We start from the raw sequence: 12,224 nt of genomic DNA, 5'->3' as shown, positions 1-12,224 counted from the left end.
TATGAAGTTATAAATCTAAAAATAATAATTTTATTAGTTCAATTAAATTATTTTTTTTATTAATTTATCACACTAGTACATATAATTATAATAAATATAAAATACATTTTTAGAAGTACAAATAGTCATTTTAAAAAGTTTAAAAATTTACATTTTTTTCACATATCGTTTTTGTCTTTTTTTATAATGTTCAATAGCTTGCTTAAAAATGAAATTTCTAGCTGTATGTCGAGTATCACGACCAGATGGAACTCTATTTATTGTTTTACAAAATGAATATAGAAACAGTTTTATAATTTTTTGTATTACAGTGCGTTTAATTTCTTCCTTATGTACATGACATTGAAAAAAAAAATAAATTTAATACTTGATTTAAACGTTCACGTAATAATGCAGAAACATTTCTGCGAAAACATATTGAAGAAATATTTTCATTTAAAATACGATCAGCTTCAATATATGCATGTTTTAAAAAGGATACAGACGGATAAATTAACGAAGGTTTCTCTTGTACATATTCTCTATGGACTATTTCCTTATACTCTTCACGTGTTGTATCTGTTGTTAAGAGGCTCTGTTTACACGCTAAACAATTTTTAAATTCTTTCAAAGATAATATCTTTTTTGCAATCCAGCCAGCAACATACACTTGACTATTTTTATACGATGAAACTTTATGCATTATTGTTTTATGCGGAATTTGAAATGATTCTACAGAATCTTCTTCCACTGTTTGTTCTGTAGTGTTAACATGAGAAACATCTTTTACAAAGTTCTTTAATGTAAATAATAAATCACCATTATTTTTGGTTTCGCAGTTATTACCCATAGAGCGTTTCGAAGTTAGATTATTGATTAATAGTGTTTTGTACGATCCACAGAATTGGCTACATGTAGGATTGATATTTCTACGTCCGTGACTACGAATCATACCAAATAAGTTTTCTATTGGATCTTGATTAATATTTCTCGTCTTTAAAAACTTCATGCCTGCATTATAGATCATTTTCCAAATGTTTTGAAACCCACATAGAGTAAAGATCCAATTTTTTAATGACGGTATGCACCTGACTGGTTGTTTAATTTTTGGATCCACATATCGCATATTAGATAGTAATCTAATAGCATACAATCAAAAATCATGATGTTTACTATTTTTTGATACCGCAACTCGTAAAGGACTTTCTGGATGCAAAGTATGTGCGTTTACGGAATCAAAAAGTTTGTTTAAAAAATCTAATACCACTGCTGTGTCATATCCTGCTTTGTTTGGTATTTGAAGTGGACCAATCTGTGAATTAACAAATCCTCCTGCAAAGTTAAATAAAAAATATATAAATATATTATGCTATTCAATAAATTAGAAGAAAATAATAATTATCACTTATCAAATTACCTTCGATTTTGCTGTTGTATTCAATATATGCTGATAATCTAGCGCTGAAAACTTGAGCAGCACATTTAACTTTCATCTTTTTTATTTTTGATCTAATTACATGTTCATCAGTTAATGTTAGCAGTTGACGATTCAATGTATTTGTGTTGATATCCATTTTATACGCCAGTTCAATGATCTCCCATGATGCAAATTGTCGTTCGTTTGTTTCTGAATTATTGACATTAAATTCTAAATTTTTAAATAATAAATTATTACGAATTCCTTTTAAAAGGTGTGGTGGATCAAAGATGGGTACAAAATTTTGTCCAAAAAGTTCAATAACATCGCCTTAAAAAAAATTAAAAATTATTTTATGCATTACTTATTATGTTTTCTAATATATATTAATTTTCTAATATTATTATATTTTCTAATATATTAATATATATTAGAAAAAATAATATATGAATTACTTTTTAAAGCTGTTAGATAGTGCGCGATTACGAGGATAGGTCCACAGGCACAACAACACTAAGTGGCCAGAGTATAATCACTTTATTTCGTTTAGAATAACAGCCTTGTATATCGGCACACGAAGACGTGAGTTCTCGACGACACGAGATACGGAAGTAAGAGAGAGATAGACATTACAATGGGGGGATCGAGCGATTACTCGAGTCGACCCAAGATGGCGCAATCGACAGATCGACTGCGGGTTCGCGATACAGCAACTTCCCGCGAGTGGTGGGGGATTTGTGATATTACCAACACCCTCCCTCAAATTCGAGCACGCGAGACGTGGGTGACTTTGATCTCGATTCCGTCCTTGCAGAAGTGATGCTTGGCACCCGGCACAGCCTTAGTTAATATGTCGGCGATCATCTCCTCCGTAGGCGTATACGAGAGTTCGATTTTGTTCTCTGTCAGGGCTTGTCTAATGAAGTGACATTTGATGTCTATATGTTTAGAGCGCGAATGGAACATGGGATTGATTGCGAGCTTTCCTGCACTTTGATTGTCGTTATGTAGTGATACCTTCGCAAAAGATGCCAACCCCACTTCCCTTAAGAATCCGGACAAGTGGATGGCCTCCCACGCGGCCTCGCTGAGCGCGACGTATTCGGCCTCCGTCGACGAGAGTGCCACCGTCCTTTGCTTTCTGGCTTCCCAGGATATCGCCGCGTCGGCCAGCAGGAAAACGGTTCCGGTGTATGATCGACGGTCCAGGTGGCAGTTTCCCCAGTCCGCGTCGACGTAACCGGTAAGGGCCCTACCGCGTCTTGTGAATGTCAAGCCATGGTCGATGGTTCCTTTGAGATACCGGAGTATTCTCTTGGCGCAGGCCCAGTGAATCCTTGTGTAGCATGAGTTGAACTGGCTCAGGGCGCTCACAGCGTAAGCAATGTCCGGACGCGTCCCCTGCGCGATATAACTCAGAGATCCCAGGAGTTCCCTGTACGGGATTGCGGAGTCATTTATGGTAGTGTCCTTCTCGATGTCGTGTAGCTTGACGCCTGTTTCCATGGGAGTTTGCACGGGCTTGCAGTCGCTCATTCCGAATTTGCTCAGCACATCGCGAGTGTAGCCGGCCTGAGAGAGATGAATGCCCTCCCTGTTACGCGTTACCTCGATGCCCAAGCAATATTTCACGTCCCCCAGATCCTTGATTGTGAAGGCCTTGCCGAGTTTCGCCTTCAGCCCTTCAATGGCGAGTGTATCGCGAGATGCGATCAGGATGTCGTCAACGTAGACTAATAAAAGAATATTGTTGCCCTCGTCGTGGTAGACGCACGGATCGGCGACTGTCGGTGATAGGCCGAGTCCTTTCAACGTCGAGGAGAGCTTAGCGTGCCATAGCTGTCCGGCCTGACGTAAGCCGTACAGTGACTTGTTGAGCTTGCACACTTTGTCTCCCTCGCTGAGTTGACGTAGCATTTGCTTTGCTTTTTCTACTATGCCCTTGTCGTTTTCGAGCGTGACCATCCTTTCGAGCATTTGTTTAAGCATTTCCGGCTTTTCCATGTAGATGTCGGTGTCCATGATTCCGTTTAGATATGCCGTGGTTATATCAATTTGTGCGATTTTCATGCCTCGTTCGACGGCGACTGCCATCAGCATCCTCAGAGAGCTCAACCTCGCGACCGGGGCGTAAGTATCCTGGAAGTCCACACCCGGACGTTGCGAGAATCCTCGGGCCACCACGCGTGCCTTCCTTCGATCCAGTTCCCTGTTTGGCTTGTGCTTGTTTCGCAAAACTGTGCGGCATCCGATCACTCGGCCATTTGGAGGTGTGTCCACGAGCGTCCATGTGTCATTCCCGATCAGCGATTTCATCTCGTCGTAGATTGCGTCGAGTCACTCCTTTCCGTCCGGACCTGTAACAGCTTGAGAAAATGATATTTCGAGTGCCGGCATGGCTACTTGAGCATCGAACCAGTCGTAATCATCGGAGTCCCCTCCTTCTTGTACCGGAGGTTCTGCGGTGGATTCGATTTGGCCTGTTTCACCCTGATGTGTCGATCTCTTGATATGGTACTGCTTCGATGGGCGTCCGGGCTTTCCGGTGTATACCTTTTTCGGCCGCCCCGGTCCGCGTACGGAAGACGGGTTCCTGTCGAGGTCATGCGGCTCATCGGCGGCGTCGACTGTTCCCTCAGCCGGATCGTCATCTTGCGCGGTCGTCTCGTCGCTCCCGATCGTAGTTTCCGGATTCCGATTGGGCTTCGCATCGTTGTCGGAGTGTTCGTCTTCCTTGTCAGTGGTGCCATCCCCTGCGATGTCTTCTTTCCGGCCGTTAGTGTCGAATTCGTCAAGGAACTTGACGTCCCTGGCGATGATTACCTTGCGGTCCTTTGGCACCCAAACGCGATAGTTTCCCGGGTGGTCCGTATAGCCGACGAAGATGCCCTCGACGCCTCTGGGTTCAAACTTCCCTTTGTTGGGAGACTTGTCGAGGAACAGTACCTTGCATCCGAAGGTACGCAGATGGCTGACGTCGGGCCTTTCGCCTTTCCACAGCTCGTAAGGTGTACGATCGTCCGAGCCTTTGCTGATGCAGCGATTCCGTATGTAGTTAGCCGTGTTTATCGCCTCGCCCCAGAATGATGGAGGAAGGCCCGACTTCGCGAGCAGGCAACGTGCTGTTTCGACTAAGGTTCTGTTTTTGCGTTCGGCCACCCCGTTTTGCTGTGGGGTGTGTGGCACGGTGAGGCGTTGTTTAATTCCCGAGTCTTTCACGACCCGTTGCCTGGAGGAGTTGACGAATTCCTTGCCGTTGTCGGTGTGGAGTGCCTTTATCTTGTGGCCGGTTTGGTTCTCTACGAAATTTTTGAATTCGACGAACTTGTTAAGCGCTTCGTCTTTGGTCTTAAGAAAGTAGACCTGGCACCACCTGGAATGGTCGTCGATCAGCGTCATAAAGTAGCGTGCCCCTCCCGTTGACTTGGTTCTCATCGGTCCGCATAGATCAGAGTAGACTATTTCGAGGCGTTGTTTTGATCTGTGAACACGAGGGGAAAAGATAGAACTCGTGAACTTTTGTTTTATGCATACCTTACAGACTGGAGGTTCTGAAGTATCTTTCAGTTCGAGCCCCGTCGCGGCTTGCGACCTCGCCATGCGCAAAATGTCACTTTGGTTGAGGTGCCCGAGTCTTTTGTGCCAGATCTCTGTGTTTGCGCGTTTTGTCTGTGCCGCGTTTGCTTGAAGAACGGAGTCTTCCAGGAAGTATAAGTCGCCCCGGCGTTTCGCCACTAGTTTCACGTCTCCTCGACGATCTCGCATGGTTGCTTGCGATGGGCCGAAGTCGACTCGGAATCCCTTGTCTACTATTTTAGATATCGACAGCAGGTTGGTTCTTAAATCTGGGACGTGTAGTACGTCGTTTAACCGAATCTTCTTGTTCGTATGGTTTACGCTAGTCATAACCTCGACGCTTCCTTTGGCATTTACTGGACTGGTGGCGTGATTGGCCTGTTTTATGTCGCTCGTTACCCGTGTCGTTCCTTCCATCTTTTCGATGTCACAGCATAGGTGTGATGTGCACCCGCTGTCGAGGCACCATTTGTCCCGCGTCGAATATCCGGGAAATGTTCTCGATGAATAACGGGCGGTTTCGGCGAAGAAATTCTCGATCTCCGAGCTGTTGGCCTTCTCGTCCTCTTGCTTCTTCCTCTTACGGCAGTCGGCATACTTGTGGCCTGGGATTTTGCAGAAAGAGCATTTGAATTTGAAACGAGGCGGCGCGGTCGTGGCGGTATCCTTGCGTGGATCCGGCGCGTTTTTCCGAGATTTCGCGTTTGAGTCGTATTTTCCGCGACGAGCGAGCATTGCTCCCGACCCTTCCGCTGTTGCTTGACTTCGCGCCTCATATTCCTCGAGGATTTTAACCTTTAGTTGTTCGGCGTTCGGTAGTGCGTCGCGGAATTCGATCGCGCACCTGAAGTTTTCGAAGCCGCTCGGTAGGCTATATAAGAGTATAATGGAGAGGAGGTCTCCGTTTATTTTGACGTCCATAGACTCTAGTTTGTCGACTGCGTCGAAAAATTGAGCGACGTGTGTCTTGGCGTCCCCGCTTTCCGGCATTTTCGCTTGGATGAGCCGTTTGAGAAGTGTCGCTTTGCGCGCGGGACCGCTCGAGTCGTAAATGGACTTTAATTTATCCCATACGTCCTTAGAGGTTATGCAGCCACGTACCTGCTTTAACTCAGTGGGGTTAATGGCGAGTATTAGATCGGATTTGGCTTTGCGATCTTTGTTTTCCCAGGCCGAGATGGCTGCTCGAGTCGCCGGATCGTCGCCTTGAGGTCGTGGCATCTCGCCGCTCACGTAGCCCCAGTTGTCGTTTTTTACGAGTAACGCCTCTGCCTGTATCGCCCACGTATCGTAGTTGTCCTTTGTCAGTGTCTCCAGCCGCGTGGAATTAATAGTGTTGGTATGCGCCATTGTCTCTGTGGATTTGGTCGTTGCACGCGTGGTGGGCAATATACACTTGTTAACCTTTTTGTCGTGACCACTGGGTCCATAACCTGTTAGATAGTGCGCGATTACGAGGATAGGTCCACAGGCACAACAACACTAAGTGGCCAGAGTATAATCACTTTATTTCGTTTAGAATAACAGCCTTGTATATCGGCACACGAAGACGTGAGTTCTCGACGACACGAGATACGGAAGTAAGAGAGAGATAGACATTACAATGGGGGGATCGAGCGATTACTCGAGTCGACCCAAGATGGCGCAATCGACAGATCGACTGCGGGTTCGCGATACAGCAACTTCCCGCGAGTGGTGGGGGATTTGTGATATTACCAACAAAAACAATACAATTAGTATTGTTTTAAGAAGTAATTCAATACAATTGAGTACGACGATCGACACCGACACAGGCACATCTAAGTTTGTTACATTATATTACAAGTGTTCAAGTATCGTCGTGTTTAAGATGTGCGACAATAATTGTATTGTTTTAAGAAGTAATTCATATATTACGTACGACCGAGGTCTTACATCGTAGACCATCCAACTTACTAATTGGTTATGGGGAATGTGATGTATGAGATGAACCACGGGATCTTTGAAGATTTGTTTATTATACAGTCGCTGACGAAGGCTAGAAGTTAGCCGAAACGTTCGAACTTTTAATTAGAAGATTAATTTTTTTGTATAATCGAAATAATAAGCGCAATTGTTACAGCGCCGATTCCTAAAAGCCCTTTTCGTAATTTTTAATGAATAAAGAAACAGTTTTAAACAATATTAATTGAAAATTGGTCGAATAAAATAGTTACAGTTTAAAAAATATAAATTCTAATACACGATTTTTTTAAATATGTAATTTGTTCAATGACAATTGAAAAAGATATTACAAATTAACGCTATTATCTACTTTTGATTCAAATACTATATTGTTTAAATATTGGAAACTTCGTTCTGGACATATTGATTCCAATGAGGATTTTAATTCATTAAATAATAATTTAAAATCTACCTTTGGAGCATACTTTGTATTTTGTAATTGCATATTAAAAAACAATTTTTGTGTTGGAGTTAAACTATTGAATTTTTTACAAAATTGTGTATTTAACAATTTTTTTGCATCCTTCAAGCGTGTTTTATAATCTATTATTTGTCTCTTCATTCGGTTTCTTTCCTTTACTGGGTGTTTTCCAACAACGTACACAGATGACACAGTGTAACACTGTGTCGTACACAAAGTGTTCCAACTATGACACAGTGTTACACTGCTCGACACTGTAAAAAGTTAAGTACGAGCGTGTAGAGTATGTCAGTATTACCAACTTTTCAAGAAATTTTATACTTAACGTGTGGCAACATGTGGCGTGTGGAAATTATGGGATTCATTTCTAGCATGAATATAACCTAATTGTACCGGTTGTACGTATAGTATAATAGAAGAGAAAAAGGATAATTAATCATAAATTTATAAGGTAATTATTCAGAATACGGTCCTCACCTCCGATTTCGATGAAATTAGGCTCATTCGACGCGTTTTTGCACAAAATGAAAGAATCTGTAAGAAAAAACGTTGGGACAGCCCCGCGAACCGAGATATTAAGCGTTAAAGTTAACGACTAGAGGTTAGGAAATCTGTCACGGCCACATTACCGCTATGTCTTCATGCTTTTATATCTCATGTGCATGCGTTTTGTCAAACCCACTCTGGCGGTTCTCTCAGAAACTAAATCTAGAGTTCTGAGCGTTCCAACAAGATTTTACACAGTGGAACACAGTATAACGTCTCTGTGTCCTAGCTGGAAAACAGCCACTAACATTACAGTTTTCTTATATATTTTCTGTGCTCTTGGTGTTAAATGGCGTTGTCTTGTAATAGATCCAAGTATATTTCTTGAGGTTTTCGGTGTACTGGGATAATTATCTGTATTTTCGATATGATTTTGATCATTTTGTAACACACTTGTTTCTGCACATATAAAATGACTTGAAGTTTCATTTGATTCATTACTGGTTTGAGATTGTAAATGTAACTCAGTTATATTTGTTTCAGATTGTAAAGGCAGCTCATTGTCAGTTGTACTTGTTATAGATTGTGAATGTTGTTCAGTCATATTTGCATTATTCATCTCAGTATTAACTGTCTGTATATTACATATATTTACATTAGGTACTGCATTATGTTTTAGTCTTCGACGAGTTTGAGAGTAAATATAATCTTCAGGTAAAAAATGCGAATGACACACTCTATATTTTCTCAATTCCTCTGATGAAGCATTTAAAATAATATTATTGTTCACAATTTCTTTCCATTTTTGAGATAATATGTAGGATTCTTGGGAAAAAAGTGACCAGGAGTTTTAGATTTAGATTTACAGCCTGGTACAATACAGATCCATTCAATTTTCACCATGATTAATGAAAATTTTTTAAACTGGGAAAAATAAAAAAGAAATATTCTGTTTTATACATAATGGGTATGATATATCATCATCCAACGACATATATACATAGATTAAGCATTTCCATGTTTTTTGGTGGTAGGGGTTAAAGTCGGATTAACACCCGTGGTGTCTCTTTCTATTTTGAAGAGAGCAGTGCAAGAGAGTGAAATAGCACAATCCGTCATCAAAATAGAAAAAGACACCACGGGCGTTAATCCGGCTTCAAACTACGGACAAAATGTTTGATGTATGTATATATGCGTTGTCATCACACACACACACACACACGCGCGCGCGCGCGCGCGCGCACACACACACACACACATCATCCTTTTCTATATGCAATAAATTCATACATAAGAATGAAATAATACATAATGGAATCATCTTTATTATTCCCTATTATACTCTACGATATTTTTACATTATTCATAATATACAACTTACCTTATCAGATAATAATTCTACTTTAACATTCTGTGGATCTGTGGACACAAATGATACGACGCCATGATAGTTTATGTATAAGTCGCGCCACCTGGGCGAATATATCAAAATGAACTAATGCGGTCTGAAGTTTTATATGGAAGTTGACCACGCATGGTCTTGTCAGACCACCCATCAGTTGAGTACTGCGCGGTAGACGTGTGTTTCGACTGCTTTCGTGGAAAATTCCTTCTGTCTCGAGTTTTTCGCTTCACAGCGGTGTCTGGGTGTTGCTACGCGCAACCCCCTTTTTTCTTCTACAGTTTTCCTTCTCTAAGTACTTATATCAAAACCAGTGAGAGGATCATAACCCTCCCATGAGCGAGGCCTCGGCCTCGGGAATTTCCCGGGTGAGGGACGAGCCTGGACAACTTCCTCCTCTCCTTCCCCCCCTTTCCTCGCCTTCTCCCCCTCAGGACTATGATTCTGAGCCCGGCTCTCGCTTTGCGACCGCTGCCTGGCCATATAATATTCATGACCGAAAGCGATCTCAACGTAAACCTCTTAAAAAAAAGTCTCGCGACCTGAAAAAACCGGACTCTTCAGATCCCAAAAACCGCCTCCCAGGCGCTAGCGCAGTTCAACGGGCCATCGTATCCGCCAGCTCTGAAGGAACATACACTCTTACATCGCGGGATTCTCCTCCCGATCACCCTGCGAGGGATTCCTCTGCTGCTGAAGCTTCCACGCCTATGGACGTCGAATCGGACTCTGAATCGAACGCCGAATCGGACAGAGATTCACGCAAAAGACTATCCCCTGATCCACAGTCGGCTCTTCCCAAGAAGATGGGTAAATTAGATAACAACCCTGTTATTGATAAAACTCAAGTCGTACTTTCGTACGACACCGCGGGCAATAACGTAAGTAATACAAAAGACAACCCTGCCAAGAAAGGCGTCACTTACAAAAACCATTATACACCCTCGGACTTGCCACCTTACGCTGTGCATGTTCACTCTGTTAATAGTGATTCGCACGCCGCCTTGCACCCTCTGCACGTCAGTAGAATTATATCACAAATCGCGTACAATGACGTATCGGAAATTCGAAAAATTGGTCGCGGCAAGGTTTTAGTGGAACTCAAATCGGCTTTAGCTGCCAATAATTTAGTTAAAAGCCCTCTACTTAACGCTCACAAGCTCAAAGCATACATCCCTACATACCGTACGCTCCGCACAGGTGTCATCCGCGATATCCCCACTGACATCAGTGAAGAGGTTATCAAAAAATACATTGAGTCTCCCTTTAAGGTTATAGAGCTACACCGCCTAAATCAACGAATCACCAGTGATGGCAAATCAGAAATCGCCCCATCAAAATCAATTTGCATTAAATTCGCTGGGCAAACCCTTCTGAAACACGTTTTTCTGTTCTGTACCAGACACGTCGTGTCTACATATATACCTAAAGTATGCATATGCTATAATTGTTATAGAGCAGGTCACATCAGTAAAGCCTGCAGAAGCAATGCCAGGTGCATATTCTGCGGCAAGTCTCCTCACGAAAATGCTCAGGAGTGCAGTTTGAAGGATACGCCCCATCGATGTATCAACTGTGAAGGCGGTCACCTGCCCACTTCACATGTATGCCCATTGGTCATGAGACAAAAAAAAATCGTTTCATTGGCAGCTTGCGAGAACATCCCTCTCCTTAGCGCCAAACGAAGGATCGTCCAAGAATCATCATCAGTTAGGCAAGATGGCAGGTTTGATTACGAGAATTTTCCTACGTTGCCCAGAGCTAGGGACGAAGATTCACAAGAACATCCTACTGGTAGTAACAGGTTTGCCGTCTTGAGCACGGACCCCGCTAATAGAGCTGTCAACTCTGATCATTCCTACGCAAATGCAACGGCTGCGGGAAAAAGACGCTTATACCATAACAACAACAGAAATTCTAGCGCTCCCATACAGAATAGATTCGAAGCTCGGGCAACGCTCAACCCGGATAGATCATTGGATTCCCGGGAAGACATACTCATCAATCGTAACGGACGCCTGCCGTCTGACTCTTCTAACGGCTTAGCATATGCCCATAACCCTTATTCGCACGCTCCTAGACATATGCCACAGGAATCTGACTCAGCTTCCCCTTCTTTTTCATCGACTTCTTCCAGTTCCTGCCTCCCTAACGTTATTTTAGAAAACCCCCTTTTAAAAAATTTGGATATTTCATCGTTAATATAGCTACTCTTATTAACTCTACAACATCTTGGTAGCTTTACTTCGTTCAATAAACCACCAAGTAGTTCCACTCACGCTTTTGAAACAAATAAAATTCACGTATCATAATAAGAAAGACAATACCAGTGCAAACATTATGCAATGGAACTGTAGAGGCCTGAGGGGAAAAATCCCCCATCTTGCTAATTTTATTGCTGAATTTGACATTGTCTGTATACAGGAGACGATCATGGATTGCCGCTCTTTCTTCCGGGTTCCGGGTTATGCCTGTCTCAGAGGGGACGCCGCATTACAATCTCAAAGAGGTATTTGTATTCTGGTTAGAAGAGAAATTGAATTCAGTGATAGATCTCAATCACATCTCGCATGACTCCATTGAGATACAAGGTATTTGCGTTCGATTTAACAACAGTTATCTTAACATTGTCAATCTCTACCGCCACTCGGGTTCTGATACCCCTACGGAAGTTTTCCGCAATATCTTTGAGTCTTTTGGCCGGGATAACAACGTTTTAATTCTAGGTAATTTCAACTTGCACCACGTGGCTTGGGGCTGTGAGACTACAGATCGCGTCGGCCGTGCGCTCATTTCTGCTGTCGATGACTCTGACTTGGTAGTTTTAAACGATCGCTCTCCGACGCTGGTCCAGCCTCCACAATCAGTCAGTTATTGACTTAGCCCTCGCCTCACCCGGCATCGCTCCAATTTGTTCGGCAGTTACTTCTTCTGACGCGGGATACAGCGATCACCTCCCC

General features: G+C 42.7%; 1 protein-coding gene across 1 annotated transcript; it reads right to left on the bottom strand.

Annotated features, from left to right (window-relative positions):
• Window positions 1-1,132: 1,132 nt before the first annotated feature.
• LOC108757510 (uncharacterized) lies at window positions 1,133-1,553 on the bottom strand. The gene is made up of 2 exons (XM_018501951.1): window positions 1,397-1,553; window positions 1,133-1,311 (listed from the first exon to the last, which is right to left on the bottom strand). The coding sequence occupies exons 1-2, from the start codon at window positions 1,551-1,553 to the stop codon at window positions 1,133-1,135; spliced, it is 336 nt and encodes a 111-aa protein (XP_018357453.1).
• Window positions 1,554-12,224: the final 10,671 nt, after the last annotated feature.

Source organism: Trachymyrmex cornetzi, unplaced genomic scaffold (genome assembly GCF_001594075.2).
Source record: "Trachymyrmex cornetzi isolate Tcor2-1 unplaced genomic scaffold, Tcor1.1 scaffold1456, whole genome shotgun sequence".
Taxonomy (NCBI): Eukaryota; Metazoa; Arthropoda; class Insecta; order Hymenoptera; family Formicidae; genus Trachymyrmex; species Trachymyrmex cornetzi.
This window is presented reverse-complemented; position numbering and strand designations above follow the sequence as displayed.

What these genes read in the sequence shown, in the direction of transcription:
- LOC108757510 (XM_018501951.1), bottom strand. Translation starts at nt 1,553, where the DNA reads ATGGATATCAACACAAATACATTGAATCGTCAACTGCTAACATTAACT. An exon ending in ATACAACAGCAAAATCGAAG is followed by an intron (nt 1,312 to 1,396) that starts GTAATTTGATAA and finishes TTAACTTTGCAG; the next exon opens with GAGGATTTGTTAATTCACAG.